Raw genomic sequence first — 17,970 nt, forward strand, 5'->3', positions numbered from 1 at the left:
TTTTAATTGTTTCCTGCCCCTCTCCATCCTCCCTTGTGATCACAGTGACTTTACATTTCACTTAGTTGAATGGAATGAATGTGGGGTCTGGAGAAAGAGGTCTGGGTTCAAGTTCCAGTTCAGAACATCACCAAGTGCATGACCTGGGGCAAAAGAAAACCCCCAGAGTTTCAGCTACCTCCCCTTTCTGCCTGCAAGGGAGGCAATACCTGCCTCAGGGGGTCCTTGTGAACTCTGAAAGCAGCAGTGCGGGTGGGAGACCACAAGCCCCACAGTCTACAGCAGCACCCCCTTCCCCTCAGGCACCTCTCCACCTCCTCCAAGGCTGGGATCATTGCTATTGTGACATCCCTTTCACGTGTGGCTATGACATCTCCGAATTTCCTTTATGATTTCCTCTGAGATCAAAGGTGATGTTGGTGGAGGGTTAGAGCTGAGAAGAGCCTTAGGAACCTTCTGGAACCACCGCCCAAGGCCACAACGTAGGTCATTAGGAAAACCAGAGCCCCCACCCCCACCCCGCCGTCAGGTCCCTCCCTGGGCAGCCCCCACCTCTGCACCTTGATGCATGGGGCTTCCTGGGTCCCTTTGACCGCACCCATGAGCCTCCCCTTGGGTCACTCGTCTTACTTGGGCCCTGAGTAGAGAGCTGCGGGCTACCTTGGCATTCTGCAGGGGCGGCTGGTAACTGGACGGCCGGTAGAACATCCTCTGCGAGGCGTCGGTGTGGATGTCCCCAAGGAAGAGCTCCTCCACCAGGCGGTCCAGGTTGTGCTGCAGGTACTGCTTCTCCACGCGGATGAGCTGCAGCTCGTGCATGGCGAAGTTCACGGCCTTCGTGCACTCACAACCGTTCTCCGCCCGCCACAGGTCATAGGGCACGTCCTGCAGCCAGGGGCCCCCAGCGGGCACGAACCCCGGGCACGTGCGGTTCACCCGCTGGCTCAGCCTCTCGGCCACGGCCTCCGTGTGGCAGACCACCTGCACGTTGTGCAGCTGGTAGTCGGCCTCCGTGCCCCCGCGGATGATCCAGGAGGCCTGGCGTAGGCGGACCTTGCCCCGGATGACCAGCGTGTAGGTGGGGCTCGTGCACCGGTTGCCACCATAATAGAACTGGTAGGCCTTGAAGGTGTTATTATGGTAAAATCTGTAGGACCGCGTGATGAACTCTGGGCCTGACCTCACCTCACAGCTGAAGGAGGAAAGGAGAAGGCATAGGAAGAGATTCGTGGCAGTGTCAAGAAATTATGGCCATAGCAACAAATGTTCACTCTGAGCTGCCACTCTTGTGCCTACCACTTATTGAATCCTCGCTGCAAACCCCATGGTTCCATTTTACAGCTGGAGAAACCGAGGCATGAGGGATTAGGGAAGGTGCCCCGGGCCGCATAAGCACCTAGGAGAAACCAGGCAGTCTGGCTCCGGGCTGTGTTCCTAGTCTCTCTACACCACAGTCCTTATTCATTGTATGAACAAGCTAAGGGAGCCCAAACCTGCCCTTCTCACTTCCACCTGGGGGCCTAACTCCAGGGAAGTAAGCATCTCTCTTTCCGGTGGGAAGAGAGAAGAGAGTAGTGCTGGCCTATGAAGGAAGTCTCCTTAGGCTAGTCCAAGACTAGCTGATTTCCTGAACACTTCTCTTCTATGGACCTTGTCTAGAGCAGACAGGTGCTGGATGTCTGTCATCCTGAAATGGAATCTAGTCTGGGGAGAAGTCACTTAGGGGCAATTAGAAATTCACCCTCCCATCTACTGAAAATTAATTTTCCCTCTACTGGGGAAAAGAGTCCATTAGTGAAAGCAAAGCTAACGTAACAGAAGTAAGGGCTCCTTTTGTTTATGCTGACTGACAAAATGACGACAAAATGTTTTTTTTGCTGTGGCTTTAGATAAATGCTAGATTCGTAGGCCAGAGATACTTGGACTAGATCTACAGGGCACAAATGGTTGACAGGAATTGATCACTGCCCTACCCATGGCCAGTTCCTAGCTGTGCAGCACAGCTAGCACCAGGGAAACGCCAGAAGGGTTGAAGGGTTTCTTCAACACATCGGCCAATGAATCCGACCTCTGTAACTCTCCACTAGATGCTAATCTCAGTTATATCATGACTTACATCCATCAGGTTTGGCCTTATAACTCTGCTTGAGTCTGTGATAAATATATAACTATATAATATCAGAACTCAATAGAATATATAATATACACATGTACCACATATATAATATTTACTATATATTATTGACAATATGATTTGAGCAGACTCAGCATTGCTAAATGAAGCAGTGGAGCTGAAATCCCAAAGGCCTATTACTCTCAAAATCACTGACATTTCCATTTTCCCCTTAACACACTGGTACAAGGTAAACATTACTCCAAGTGGGCACCGCTGGGAAAGGCTGTCAGTGGAAGTCCAATGAGGGCACGTGCACAGAAGGCACTCAGGGGAACCCTGGGCCCTGTGGTCTGTCAGAGGAGCCACAGAGGTCCTCCCCTTCTGAAGAAGGCCTCGTCCAGCGTGAGTGGTCATTGTGGTCTGTTTATAAGGGCACTGTAAGTGTGCTGCTTGGCCTCAGGACTCAACATATCTCAAGTCCTCACACACTCCACTGGGCCGGCCACCCCCCTCACCTAGGCCTCGTCACCTCTAGATGCACATGTTGTAACCATCTTTTAATTGGTCATTCTCCCTTTTTCTACCACCCGTTTGCTGCACAGCAGCCAGAGTGCCTTGTGCAAAAGCTGACTCATGTCTTAAGCATTGTCCTTGCTGCAAACTCTTCGATGACTTTCTAGTTCTCTCAGATCTAACTCCAATCTGGCCAGACCTGCCCTGGAGCTGACCCTCCCCACCCCAGCAGCCTCATCTGGAGCTGCCCCTCCCAGATCACTACACCTGGGTTTACTATACCCTGTCTACAAGGGCTCTGGATCAGTTCTTTCTCCAACCCAGTCTTTCCCAGTTCTTCCAGATGGAAAGTTCTTCCCTGGGTCTTCGCACAGCTAAGGGCATCCCAGTTCAAGTGTCCTTTCCTTTGGTAAGGACCCCACCCTCATCCTAAAATAAGGCCCTGGTATTCTCCTTGAGCACCTGTTGTTTTTTTCCCCTCTTCATAGTACTTCTTTGTATGTTTATTTGTAAAATTCCTGAAGACAGGGACCATGTCTTGTTTTGTTCACTGCTATATACACAAAATCTAGAACAGTGCTAGGCACACCGTAAATATTTGTACACTCAATAAATATTTGTTTGAATAAAATGATAAATTAATTAAAAGTACATCATATTAAGATTGTGTAAATATTTATCACACAGTTATTTTACGAAACCACATCTTTAGAAAAAAAAAAAAACCTCTGGGTCTTCAACATCTTAAGATTTTTTTTTTTTTTTTTTTTTTTTTTTTAATGATAGTCACAGAGAGAGAGAGAGAGAGGCAGAGATACAGGCGGAGGGAGAAGCAGGCTCCATGCACCGGGAGCCTGATGTGGGATTCGATCCCGGGTCTCCAGGATCGCGCCCTGGGCCAAAGGCAGGCGCCAAACCGCTGCGCCACCCAGGGATCCCCCGGGTCTTCAACATCTTATAAAAATTCCTTTCTCTTCTCTTTTCTGTGTGCATTTGATCCCTTCCCAAGGTACCTGGAGAAGTGATCAGATCCCAGAGTGAGCCTTGTTAAATCTCAACAGTTTAATGGGTAGGGGAAAAAAAAAAAAATCACAGGTTTGCCTCTAGGCTATTTTTAAAAGCTCTATTGGAAGATAAGCCAGAGCTCAAACTGGGATAAATCTCAGCTCTGTAGCCTGAAAATGAGTCCAAGAACTATGCCCTTGCTAGTAGAGGTAGCTTGAGTACCTTTTCACTTACTCTTAGAACCCTGAAGCCATATATTAAATTACCAGAATATGGCTAGAATATTCAGATCCTCAGAAGCTTGCAAGTTATGTTTCAGGGTTGGTGAAACACAGACTCCTAATTTCACTTGCTAATGGCTTCTTTTTATACACCAGTGGTCCAGCAGACTTCGGTAAACAAGGACCCATTCACTCCCCGCCTGTGGTTAACAGTGGTAGGCATCTTTGCTTTAGCTAACATTTCTACAGTCTTTAGCTCGGTTTCTTTCCCAACCAGAGTTTCAAAGTGTTGCTCGGCTTTTAGTTAGAACTTAGATAACACCCGGACCATTGCAGAGAGGATACAGTCTCTGAGCATCCGAGAAGCCTCAAGGAAGGCCTTCCCCTGCCTTCCCCTCCCACCCGGTCCCGGTCTGGTCCCGGCCCTCTTACCCGGTGGACACCCAGTGGCCCTCAATAGCTGGTGGCATCTGCACGGTGATCCTTGCACCATTGTGGAGATGTTTGAGCATGTGATGGCACTGTGATTCCTTGAAAGCCCGCCAGGCGCTTTTCTCTAAGGACCTGGGATGGGATCTGCTGTCTGGATGAAGGAGGGCTGAACCCTCTCCCAGCCCTGGAAGAAAAGCGGGAAGTTCGCTGAAAGGAGAGCTCGGGGCAGACAGGAGTGGGGCTGAGGGGCTGCCTCCTTGGCAAGGAATCACCACAAATGGGAAATGCACTCCTACCCCATGGGTGTATCACTGTCTCTGCTCTCCAGGAGTTCACATCTCAAAGGGACACATCCCGTGTCCCGGGAGACCACTTCCCAGGGTAGAAAGCCGAGACCCACAGAGACAACTTGTCTCTCGGGAGATCTCTTGGCTATCTCCTGGCAAAGCCTGAGCTCCAATCCCCGCATCTGTGAAATGGAAAATCAGGTGGCGCATCCAGGGGAGAGCTTACAGTGCAGACTGATGAATCTTACGAAGAGACAAATGAACATTGTTCCAAAGTCACCCAAGGGAGGTGTAAGAAAGGAGTCAGCAGGAAGGATGGGCTCATGCAGTGGCACATCTGGGGGTCGGGGGGAGCACGGGGACCAGCCTCGGTGGAAGGGGAATTCTGAGGGAATGGAGGAGGCTCAGGAACAACTTGGAGGACTAACTGACATCTGCTCCTACTAAGCCACGCATCTTCTGGTTCTCTTCATCGCTGGATGGCCACCCTCTACAGGGCTGCCCATGGGGGGGGGGGGGTGTGTGCAAGTCACAGACCGCCCCCCTCCAGCGGGGTATGTGTGGGACACATTCCCCCAATCCCTTTCCCACTCTAGCCTCTCACACCCACAAAGTCATTGCTAATATAGGGTTCTCAATTAAGAACTACAAGAAAGAAAAAAAAAAAAGAATAACTACAAGAAGCCTATTTTTATTTTCCACAGATAAAGGAATATCAGGAATAAGTTCATCTTCAGTATAAGCAGTTTAGGTCGACAGATACTTAAACATGCAAAATAACCACCAGCCCGTGTTCAGAATAAAGCATAACACCAACAAATGGAGTTGTAATCTGAAAGCCCACTGTTTTCTTGAAGATTCACTCCTGAAGTAATTATCACATCAACACACCTCTATTGTGGACCTATTAAATAATCTGTACTGTGTTAGTAAAAACAAAACAAAACAAAAACCCCAAAACAAACCCCAAAACAAAAAGAAAGCTCAAAACCAAAAAACACTAGACATACAAAAAATAAAATAAAAATATACACAGAATAAAATACACCCATCAGAATGCTACCTATGAAGAGGTAGTTAAATATTTTGTAATCAACACCTAATTAACTTCATAGAGAAGCCAGGACTTATGAGGGATCATTCACATGAAATGCAACCTCACCACCAACCCTGTTTAGCCCAGCCAGGTGCTTTGGACCCCAGCAAAAATGAGAGAAATGTTAAATCTCCAAAATCCACATCTGATGGTGGTGGTGCTCACAGTGGTTCAGTGAGGCCCTTCCTTCCAGTGGCCCCTGCTTCCATGGAGGAAGAGTGACATTTCTAGGTATTCTCTCCTCATCCCTCATTCAACCTTCCCCAGTGAAGCTGTGTGCAAGTTGGAAACAGGCGTGCATGACTATGCCATTCAGTTCTCTCTGCCAAACTGGCCTCTTTTCAAAATATAGTTTGCCCTTGAACAATGTGTTATATGTGTTATATATTGTATTCTCACAATAAAGTAAGCTAGGATAAAGAAAATGTTATCAAGAAAATTATAAGGAAAAATAAATACACTTACAGTACTGTGCTGTCTTTATAAAAAAAAAAAATCCACATTTAAGTAAGTAGACTCACACAGTTTAAACTATGTTGTTAAAGGGCCAACTGCACATGGATTTGGATCAGTGCCTACCCCTGCCATGTAGTAAGGGCCCTGACCCATTAGTTGTTTGGCTGTGGCACTAGGCCAGGTGGAAAGTCTGAAAAATTCAGGGGTGAACTATTAGCAACCCCACCGTGGACATCTGTCTATGCTGTGTCTTCTGATTGAGTAGTTATCACAGTTCTCATGTTTTCATCCCCATTTGTCTGAGGACTCTGTGGATCTCTCAGTTGGCTCTGAACTAGAGAAGGGAGAGGGGGTACTATGGACTGTACCTCCACCAATCCCAAGAGTTGTAATTATCTTGATGATGGGAGGCAGTTCCTGAATCCTCAGTTAGGGGATCAAGCAATGAAAGATATCACAGCTTGCCGTCTAATAGGTCAATGACTGTGTGACCAATTACAATGTGGCTAACAAGATAGATTTTAATTCAACTTATGAAGCGCTGGGAGTTGGGGAAGATTCTGCTTTAAATGTGACACTAACAGGTGGTAAAGGACCATTATCTCACTATCAATCAAGCTATGTTCTGAAAATTGATTTGTAAACTCCTTTACACCCTGGAACTGCTTTCCCGTAAAGATAATAAAAGCCGGAAGGATAGTGGATATAGGCAAGGCTCTGGATCTAGGCTGCCTGAGTCTGAAACTGGATCTGCCACTTAAAGGATTTCATCGAATCCAAGACTTCAAGGATTGTTAAGATGCATCATTATTTTAGTACCAGTGACAAAAACACTCGCAGTTCAACGATGACACCATGCTTGAACAACAGTCCTGAGATACCACTGAATCCTGCACAGCAATGCCCTACTGCTCTCTCTTGCTTTTATCTGTTCAAGGAGATTTGACAATGTTTCTTGCCTTCAGTTGCAATGCTTCACCTGTGACAAGTGTTTGTTTTGCCTGTATCTCAATAGCAAACAAACACGGCCTCATCTTTTTTTTTTTTTTTAAGATCGTATATATTTATATATAGAGAGAGCCGGAGTGAGGTGAGGGGGGAGGGCATAGGGAAGAGGGAGAAGCAGACTCCCCACTTGAGCAGGGAGCCCCATGCGGGGCTAGATTCCAGGACTCTGGAATCATGACCTGAGCCGAAGACAGATGCTTAACCTACTGAGCCCCCCAGGAGCCACATCTTTCTATGGGTATCATCCTTTCTATGTAACTGACTGTTGCTATGTGAGAAAATATGGAATCGCAGTTTATTGTTCCAGTGATAAACATTTTCCTCACTGATGTCAAATTAACACTCCACTGCTCTGTTACAAGGCCACACTGATTCTGAAGAGTGTAATTTATAAGTGGGTAATGGAGAAAATAACCAAGCACGCGTGGCTCAAACATTTACTCTATTTTCAAAACAGACCTATTTGCAACTAATCCATCGACATGGAGTAACAAGGAGAAACATAAAAGAAGTGACGTGATGACTGTAGGAGCTGTTGTGGCCAGGTTCACACAGGCTAAGACTGTATCAGGGAAGCTCACCGGGGCTGGGACCCCCATCAACCCTAAAATGCACATCCAATGCAGAGATCTTAAAATAGGAAAAAAGCTGTATCTTCCAATTGATGAAACACACCATTAGCATGGTGATCTTAAGCAAATGACTCAACCTCTTCAAGCTTCCATCTACTCATTTGCAAAGAGGGGATAACATTACCTATCTCTTAGGGTTGGTCTCAGGATTCACTGAGCCTGTCTTCGTTAGCACAGACACACAGTTCTCATTAAATGTGTTATTATTTTAAATAATGATCAGGCTTTTAGACTGCCTTCAGAAAATCCTTCCTAACAGCACAGTTAAAATAATGGGAAAGTTGTCCAGAGCCAGGTTCCCTCTGAGCTCTGAGCAGGACAGAGTGCTCAGAGTAAAGAAAGATACAGGGCTCCCCAACAATTAACTGGAGATCCTGATACAGAAGAGGGCGGAACCCAAAGCACCAGGCTCTGTGGTTGTTGACAAATTCTACTCAGTTTAACAAATACCTATTCACTCTTACTTTGTATATTGTAGGAGCTGGAAGCATGAAGAAGAATGAAGATAAGTTTTTCTGACCTTGAGGCTCGCAAGGATTCATTGGCCTGGATGTCAAAGAACAAGGGTGGAGATGATGAAGGAGGGTTCTGGGAAGGAAGCTGGGAGTTCAAAGGCAGAGGAAGAGGGAGTGGTGGTCAGAATCTGCATGGGTCATTCAGAAAGCCATTCACAGAGGAAGGGAGCCCATAGTGATGCTTTTTAACCAGGGGTGGAAGAAATAAAATCCCACAACCAGAACCACCAATATGGCAATCATTCAGAAAGAGGCAAAAGATCATTACATCACTTGGGTTTCTAGAGACAAATCTCCACTTGGCCACCACTCTTATCAGACAATAAGCAAAAATTAGAGACCTGGTAAGGCTCAGTGCAGAAGATCAGCAGCATGAGCAGCCAGGTGGAGAAGAACTCTATAGTAAGCATGGCTCCTCAGCATACAGTGAGTTATGGTTTGCACACGAGGCTGCTACTATATTTTTAGGGTAGAAAAAATAGGATTGTTCTCTTTCTTTTTTTTTTTTTTTTTGGTTGGATTGTTCTCTTTCTATCTTTGCCCTTTGAAGTACCCACCACCTTACTCTTAGGTAGCAAAATTAAATGGGTAATGTGAAATCAGGAACTGCTGTACGGTCGGACAAACTGTCTCGGGTCTGCAGTCAACCGCCAACAGTAGTCTCCAATATTTACTTGGCTTGTCTTGTGTGGAAGCTCCAGTTGACCTTCTCATGAGTGCTACTTCTATTAAATGGCTTAGAATTAAAAGGTCATTTGAAGCATCAGGTCTAGCTGCAAGAAGGGGCAAGTTGAACAGCTTTCCTTATCCCTAAGACTTATGTCTCAGGATTAGCCATCCTGTGCCCTCCAGGGAGAACAGCCTTAGACTTCTGGTCAACCCAGGGACCTCTGTGTTCACTGTGCCACTCAGAGTACATCAACTCCAATTTGGGCCTGAAACTAGCAACTCATTCAAACCATCAGAAAAGTTCTGAAGGACAAGGATCTAGTCTAAGTATGGAAGCTACAAACATTATGCCCTGAGGGAGTATCCAATGGGCTGGACACCAGATCCCAAGTGGGTTTGTAGAGGGACTGATAGGACAGAAAGAGCAGGCTCTGAATTTATCCTACAAGGATTCATGGAGGGCCAACCATGCCTGGAACACTGAATGGAAGTGGTTTAGGCAGAGTATACAGCATATCCAACATAAACAGGTGGACAGGAAGGGTTCATATAGGAGGAACTGGGGCTGGGCTCAGGGAGGAGGGATCATAGGGTGGTTCACAACAGAGGAACAGAAGAAGAGAGGCAGGACCACAATCAGGAGTGCCATGAATCATACTGAGTGCATTTCACTGGAAAGGCAAAGAGAAACCAGCAAAAGATTTTTTTTTTAAGATTTTATTTATGAGAGAGAGAGAGAGAGAGAGAGAGAGAGAGAGGCAGAGACACAGGCAGAGGGAGAAGCAGGCTCCATGCAGGGAGCCCTATGTGAGATTCGATCCCAGGACTCCAGGATCACACCCTGGGCTGAAGGCAGGCGCTAAACCGCTGAGCCACCCAGGGAATCCCCAAAAGATTTTAAGCAATGTAACAGCACAATAGAATTCCTTTTGGGGAAGACCGATTTTCCCATTTTTGGAGGCATGAGAAGCAGATGGGATACAGGAAGATCCATCTTGAAGCTTCTATGATGATGGTTCAGTATATCATTTTTGCCTGAATAAATGAGGAAGAGATGAGATGGGAACAATCTGAACAAATAGCAGTAAATCTCTCTTATAGCCTCTGAGTTTTCTGTCCTGACCATCTTCTGAATGTTGTGGAGAAGGTATACAAGAAGTTATAGTCAAAGAAAGGAAAGAGGGAGGGAGGAAGCGAGAGAGAAAGGAAAGTAGAACTTACACTAATTTAGCACTACATCTGAAAAGAAACTTGTGCAAAATATTTATATATCTTAATCTTAAATTGTGGAAATCCATCATCCTGGTACTTAGCAACGCAATACTCAGGGGTGGTGACTAATAGAATAGTTGCTGTCTGAGTATCCCTATTATTCATAATAAGTTTGCTTGTTACATGTAATCACTTTTTAAAACCTCCAAGTAATTGGACTACCTATGTTAACTGGACATGTCGACTAGTCACAATAGCTCATTGCTGAAAATTCTGCCATTGTATATTGAATGCAGTTGACATTTATGGGCGTTCTTTGATGGTTCAGGTTCTCAAAGTGGTTCATGGTCATTATTAGGAACACTGGTCCCTATAGGGGCCGCATAGAGTCCCTGTATCCAGAATGAGGAAGGCTGTGTGTGGGAGCATAGGCACAAATAACATCGACATTTGGTTAACTGAGGATTCTAGATATTTTGGATATTATAGATTTGGATAATATAGATTATAGATCTAGATATTATAATTGAGAAGACTAGTAAATTGGGTTCTCATTTATCAATATTTTGCTATAAATGAATCCAAGGAAAAGAGGATCTCAAAGTCTTAAAAAACAACTATACAATAGGAAAGTAAATGAAAATTTAGTCCTCAGGTGGCTTTGGTAGTTCATCCAATTACGTACATGCCTTTTACTACCTGCATAAAAGTAAAAATTATAATACTAGTAATAATAAAGTTTGTGTAACACTTTACAATCTACTTTATACATATGTGATCTCATTTATCAAATGCCAGTTACTACCTGGGTGTAGAAAGTTACAAATGGAGAACCATTCTTTAGAACCACTTCTTTCTTTTAAAGAAGTACTCTTTAATGTGAAGTGTTATATAAGCTGTCAGTCAAAAGATACCAACTGAACTGGAAGCTCTTCATAGCACTGTTCCGTATCCAGCAGAGTTCTGAATCGGGAAAATGACTTTACCATAAAATGGTCTCCAACACTGGGGGTCTCATAGCCTGGGCTCAGATAAAATTATGACAAGTGGGTATTCCTTTCAAGTAAGTGTGGCAGAAAATAGTAGACTTTGGAAGGAAATTATTTACCTGTTGTAAATGAAAATTAATTCCTGAAGGGTTTAGGGTATAATTCTCTAGATTACCGCTTCTAGAGAACTAAATGAGATCCTAGAGCTCTGGATGGTTTATTCACGCGTATGCATGTGTGTGCGTGTGTGCACGTGCGAGTGATTAACCACCAGGGAATAAGACATTCTGTAACAGAAGTTCAAAATGACTGCACAGTGACCTTAACCACTATCATAATTGTAGTAGTCTACTGTTCAGAGACTGAGAACTCTCAAAGATACCAATAAAAAACAAAACAAAACCCAGAATCCCTGAAATGAAAGGAAGCATAGGGTTGACCATTTATACAGAGATTTATATCCTAAATACAAAGCCCTGTGACCAGATGACTGTTGACACAACTGAATTCACCAGATTGTGCATTCAGAAAGCAGTCCTTAGCACAGTTAGTTGTCAAAGGGAATGAATATACTACTCTGCTACAGCCATCTGCAGCAAAGCTTGCTCCTCAACCCACCGTGTTTTCAGGAAGCAACCAATCCAAGGACAGGGAGGGATGAAACAGAACAGTGAAGGGTGGGGGAATGAATATGCAGACAGAGCAGTGACTACTTGCCTTTTGAAAGTCAATATTCATTCATTCACCAACTAGCTGAGTGCCTACTATGTGTGAGGTTCTCTCTCATGCATATACCATTTTTTAAAAAGTTTTAAAATTTTTGAATTATCTAGCTATATTCCAGCTATATTCTCACCTGCCCATCAAGATTGAGAACCAAAAGCTCCAAACCATTTTATGTGTAATAAAATGGAAAATTAGTGAGGGAAGAGACAATTTTCAAGCACTCTTGGGACTGAATCTTTGATCAGGTCAGTCTCTATAATATGTAGTTCAATGCTTTTAAAAAAAATCCAAAATGGCTAAATAAACATATCAGCAATGGTTGTCTCTGGGTAGGGGATCCTGAATGATCTTGCTCATTTCACAGGCTTCTGTTTTAAATAATGTGACATGTATTACTTGGATAATCAGAATGAGAACGTATTCTCAAGTTAGAACTGGTATGATATGTAAAAACCCAAAACAGATAAAATGTGACTGATTAGATTAAATGCAGGTAATTACTTAGCCATGAAATTGCCCTGCCCAATTAAATAAGCAGTCATTACTGTAAATGTATGCTTTACCATGGATTCTGCTAGATAAACTCCAGCACAGCTTTCCATGTGCTGGAATAATAACTTGTATGCATTGCAGACAAACTGGATTTTACTACCATGTGGGCAGCTATGCCTACGAAGCTCTTATTTTTATTTCCAATTTGTTTTTTGAGGTAAAAGCTAGAAGAGCTGCTTTCACCACTCTTCAAACCTTTTTATCTAAAAATATTTTTCCCTTTATGAGAAATACAATAAAGTCAAGATTTCAAATTCTTGGCCCCATTCAACCGTAGCTGAAAATGAGGTAATTTTCTATGTCATTTTCTTTCTAAAGCCATGGTCCCCAGGCTAGACAGTGGGGTTGAGCCACAAACTATACAATATGCATGTTGCGTCTGTAGCTGACTGCTGAGGCCACAGCCATGCTCTTTAGCATGGTCGTGTGCACGTGCGTGCATGCATGGTGTGTGTGTGCATGGTGTGCGTGGGGTTGGTGGGATTCTCAGCAGAGAAAGTACTGCAGTCACACAGAGCACGCCATCCTCCCAGCTCAGGGGCTCGGCAACAAGCTTCTGCACCCCTCGATATTCTCTGGGGCTCTGCAGGAGAGGGGGCATGCGCCTCCTCACAGCTCCTGTCCCTGGCATGCAGTGGTACTTGGCACACAGTAGGGCCTCATAAATGTACCTGCTGAATGAATAAAACTGGAAAACCCTTATGGAACAGAATACCCTTAATAATTTTAGGGTGACACCACATTATTTCTCGAGCCTCGATTCCTGTCTCGTGACTTTCCAGAATAATTCTATTCCCAAATTAGAACCAAACAAGGACCTGTACGCATGACATCTTGACACATGTGAGAAGATGTGCATGGACAATGATGGCAGTTTCGTCACTTCAACACTATACACCAGCGTCCGTTGAAGGCATGTCCTGCTAGTGAGCTTTCGGCAGATGTATACAATCACTAACCTATCTTTTCGTGCTTCTAGTCTTAAATGTCTCATGCTTCACTTTGAGTATAGTTGCCATCAGAGTGTCCCTAAACAGTATGTAATTACACAGTCATATCATCCACTTAAGGTTTAGTTCTTTTCTCATTTGGGGAGAAAAAGAGTGAACGTGACTCTTATAGATCTGCCCAGCCACATGTTTGAAGCAAGTCAATTGATTTCGCAAGAGAATATTTAACATCTAAGACCCTTGCTCCCTGCTTATGTACCAATGAGTCATATTTCTTTTCAAGATTTCACTTTATGACCAAGGGGGAAAGGGTACGGGGAAACATGTTGTTTTCTTGGTTACAAAAACTGTCTTCAGTACAACAGTATTTCAAAGATTCGTAATTTACCCTATTTAAGTGTTTCCTATGATTTTGTTGGGTAAGCTCTCATTTGGAAATCTACAGTTTTGTTTTTTTTTTTAACGTTTTGCTAGAATATGCTTGAATGAAAAGGAATAGCTCAAAAGTACCTTCTCCTTTCAGAAAAGTCAACGAGTTCTACACAAGTAAACTGCACTGGCGGGGGTGGGGGGGTGGAGGGAGGAGTAGAACATCTCCCCCAGCATCAGTTCCAAAACTTAAATGTTTCCATTAGCAAAGAAGGTCAGCACTTTGCTAAGCATTAAAGTACCACTTATTCTGGAATACCTCATGCTAATCTGTGTTTCTGGAGCCGAATGATTTTTGTGGCTTTTCATCTAAGCAAAGAAAACAGTGATAATGGACATCTTCCAGCTGCATACCTCTGTGACATTCAATAGGTTTTATTTGGATTAAGAAATGCAATTGTTTTCAGAAGTTGAAGGAGATGAAAGTAAAATTGACACGTATACTTTTATGCCATTAAATTTTGAACTTGAGTCTTGCTCTACATTTACAGTTTTGAAAAACAGCAAAAACAAACAACAGGTTCAAATCCAGCCAGAGCCTAATTTACTCACCAGCAGGACATAGGGGTGATTTATGACTTGCAGTGAGTTGAAATGAAAGTAACCAACAAACAGCAAAGGCTGCAGACCAAATATCATAGTTTCTATAGCATCCTTACAAAGACTCTTCATGAAGGCCTTGTGCACTTTTTAGTCTTATTAATGTGGCTTGCTAGTGCAGCAATCTATAAATGATGTCCAAAACTACATTTATTAAAATTTGTCACAAATACATTCCTAACCCCAGAAAGTGTGTTGTTGCCTGGTAATTGCTACCATAAATAGACAAATAGTATCCTATGTTTGGCAATACAAGATGCCTCGGCATCAGGGAAAAAAAATCCTGATACCAGGATTAAGCCATTCTAAGAAGATTTCAGGTACTCTCTTTTGGACTCATAACCATTAAAATATATGATCAAGCTTGTCTGTCATTACAGAATTTTTACATGCTTGTAAACCCCCCCAACTCTAGAGTAGAACACAGTCCTCAAGCCATTCTCTTGGGTTAAGATGATTAATACTGAGTTAAAATTACTTCAATTGGGGAATATCAGGAGGAAAAAGAGGAACATGAGAATACTCAATTCTTTCCTAGTGTTTTACATTATCCTAATGAATTATGACAAGCCTTTCTTAAATCTCAAGGACTTATACACTGAACAACCATTCCATCTGCTTATTTTTTGTGCTCCAGTCCAACACTCCCTGCAGGATCCAAACTGGTCTTTGAGCAACTTCAGTGTTAATAATGTTGCCATTGCAGATTCACTTTGAAACTGGATAAATTTTTTGCAGGGTATCCATGTCATTCAATTAAAATTTGCAAACCCCTTTTTTATCTTATATTCTCTTCGCCACACAGGCACATACACATGTGCATGGGGCCTGCCTCCCACCCCTACCTTGGGGTATACTGCCCCCTTCCTTCCTCCCTCCCAGCACAACAGGGTCTGGGTAAATCTCTCATCCCAAGAAGTTCAGGCCAGCACAGACTCAAATTTGGAGATGCAGATAGCTATGCTCACAAGGATATACTGGCCTTTTCTTACCAACTATTTAGTCACTATCCCAGCGTGGCCTGGCGGGCAGGGTAGGAAGTATAATCACAACACCCACTTCTGAAAAGAGGGAGAAAAAGTTCATAATAAGCTTCTCCAAGCTGCCCATCTGAGGACCACTTTTGTAGTCCAACACGCAGAAAACGATCCTGCTTATGCCAAACTTCCAAGTCATTTCTCATTTTAAAATCATTTGACCCTACTGCCATTTTTGTTCGCAGATATCACAACAGATTTTTTTTAAGGGGACAATTTTCTCTGTTTCATCTCTCTCACCCTCTTTCTTCTGGTGCATGTGGCAGCTGCTGTTTGATCTGTTCATTGGCTCTGATTTGTTTCATGTTTCAGCCAAAGATTAAAACTGCTCTGTAATTCTAAGCAGATGGGCCTGGGAGTGCAACCCTATAATTATACCTTCTCTCCTTGGCCCTCAAACTGCAAGCCTTCCATCCTAAGTTTTAAAGTCTGGGATCACTGGGGCTCCGTGTACACACCCTGGCAATTCAGGCAGGTCTGGCCCCACCGGACACCTCAGCAGGGCCCACAGGGCTGGAGACGTCTGCCCTGGAGCAGGACCCCCCAGAAAAGAGCCACTCGGGTAGAGCTGCGGGGTTCATGGCTCCTGCCTTCCTAGGTTGTAGGGCTGGTGGGGTGGGGGTGGGGGTGGGGGATCACCGCGGCCCTGACCAAGCATCCAAGCATTCCGAAGCCCCACCCCGCTGCGGGTCCTGCTCAGAAACGGGGCGTCCTCGAGGGTGCTCGTCCGGCCCTCTGGCCCGCAGGGCTGCCGGAGGTTTGGTGGCGTGGAGGGCGGCAGGGCCACGCTCCGGCGGAGCGGCTCTGCCCAGACGGCAGGTGTCCACCGCGCGGGAAAGTTCGCTCGGGGCTTCCGAGCCGGCACCGCGCGTCCCGCCGCCGGAGCGAGGGCGGACACCGACCGACCACACCATCGGCCTTGCGGTTCCCACGGCGAGTCCTGGAGCCCCTTGAAAGCGCCGACGTCCTCTGCCTAAGGGTTCGCGGGCCCCGGAGAAAAGGCGGCGCGCGGCGCCCAGAAACAACCGTCCAGCGAGAGCACCAAGGGGGCCGGTGTCCGGCCCGGCCCGGGATGACCCACCCCTGGCCCCCGAGCCCCTGCTCCTCGCGACGGCCCCAGTGCGCGTGGCAGAGCGCGTGGCAGAGCGCGTGGGAGAGCGCCCCTCACCCCGGCCGGCAAGCACCAGCCCCCGTGGGCCCGGCACCTCGCGGGCTGCTCCTCCGCCCGCCCCGCTCGCCCCGCAGCGCACCAGGCCGGGCCTCGGCACCAGCCCCTCCCGCGCGCCCGGACACCTGGGACCGTCTGCGCTCGGAAAGCGCGGCCGTCCGTAGGGGCCTTCCCGGGCCTGGACGCGGCGTGTCGGAGCCGAAATGTAGGCGCGTGCGTGTGTGCGTGTGCGTGGGCGCGTGCGTGGGCGCGTGCGTGGGCGCGTGCGTGGGCGCGTGTGTGCGTGTGCGTGGGCGCGTGCGTGGGTGCCGCACCCCTGCGAGCACGCCCCGGCCGGCGGCGCGGGGAACTCACCGTGGAGCAGGAGGGCCGCGGCCGCGGACAGGTACGCGAGCAGGAGGCGGCTGGGCCCGGACATCTCCACCGCCGTCCAGGGACGCCTCGGCCCGGGGGACACCGGCGGCCGGCCCAGGCCCCCGCGTCAGGCGGCCACGGCGCGCCCCATGCCCGGGGGCGCGGCGCGGGGGCTGCGGGGCGCGCGCTCCCGGCCCGGCCTGTCCGCCCTCCCGGCCTCGCCGCCCCCGGGCGCTCCGCGTCCCGCCCCGGCCGCCGCCGCCGCCCCCGCCGCGCGCGCCGCTCCGAGCTGCCGAGTCCGCCGCCGCCGTTGCCGCCGCCGCCGCCGCAGCTGCAGCGTCTCTTCATATTTCCCGAGCGCCGCCGGCGGGGCGGCCGGGCCGCGGGCCGGGGGAGGGGCCGGGGGCGGGGCCGGGGCGGGGACGCGGGGGCCGGGGACGCGGGCACATGAAAGGGCGCGCGGGGCGCCGCCTCCCCCGCCTCCCTCCGCAGCCTCCTACCGGGTCCCCCTCCGGCCCCGGCCCCGGCCCCGCCCCTCCTCCCGCCTCCTCTTCCCGCGCCCTGCGGCCTCGGCTCGCCCCCACCTCCCCTCCCCTCCCCTCCCCTCCCTTCCAGGTTCTTAACCTCCTCGGGCCCGCCTGCATCCCCCGGTCCCGTCCCGGACTCCGCGCCCTCTCCCCCGCCCTCCCCCCTCCCCCCTCCCCCCTCCGCGCTCCCCGCCGGCCGGGAAAGCCGTGCCCTTCGCCCTCGCGGCCTCCGCCCGGGGCCCCGGACCCCTTTCCCTCCCTCCGCGGGGACGGGGGCGCCGCTTGTGGAAGCCGTTCCGAAGGGGGCGCAGCGGGGCGCGGGGCGCAGCGGGGCGGGCGGGACGGGGGGCGCGTCCCGGCGCGGGAGAGAGGGGGACCCGGACACACGGCTCCGGGGCAGACGGAGGGGAGGGGGCCTGGAAACCTCGCGGCGGGGACGCTGCGGCGGCTCCCTCGGGGAGCAGGGCGCGCCCTAA

At 47.8% G+C, this 17,970-nt stretch overlaps 1 protein-coding gene across 2 annotated transcripts in view; it reads right to left on the reverse strand.

Moving 5' to 3' along the window:
* Nucleotides 1-17,195, reverse strand: part of APCDD1 (APC down-regulated 1) — a 30,621-nt gene extending 13,426 nt beyond the window's left edge. The window contains exons 1-3 of one of the 2 annotated variants that reach the window (XM_041759407.1): nucleotides 16,968-17,195; nucleotides 4,288-4,471; nucleotides 661-1,192 (exon numbers count right to left, since the gene is read on the reverse strand). In XM_041759407.1, the coding sequence (XP_041615341.1) occupies nucleotides 661-1,192; nucleotides 4,288-4,471; nucleotides 16,968-17,031 (780 nt within the window). In that variant the 5' untranslated portion in view covers nucleotides 17,032-17,195. Of the gene's footprint in view, nucleotides 1-660; nucleotides 1,193-4,287; nucleotides 4,472-4,583; nucleotides 9,648-16,967 lie in introns of those variants that run through there. The other variant, XM_041759413.1, reaches the window with a different exon arrangement.
* Nucleotides 17,196-17,970: the final 775 nt, after the last annotated feature.

Source organism: Vulpes lagopus, chromosome 1 (assembly GCF_018345385.1).
Source record: "Vulpes lagopus strain Blue_001 chromosome 1, ASM1834538v1, whole genome shotgun sequence".
NCBI classification, from domain to species: Eukaryota; Metazoa; Chordata; class Mammalia; order Carnivora; family Canidae; genus Vulpes; species Vulpes lagopus.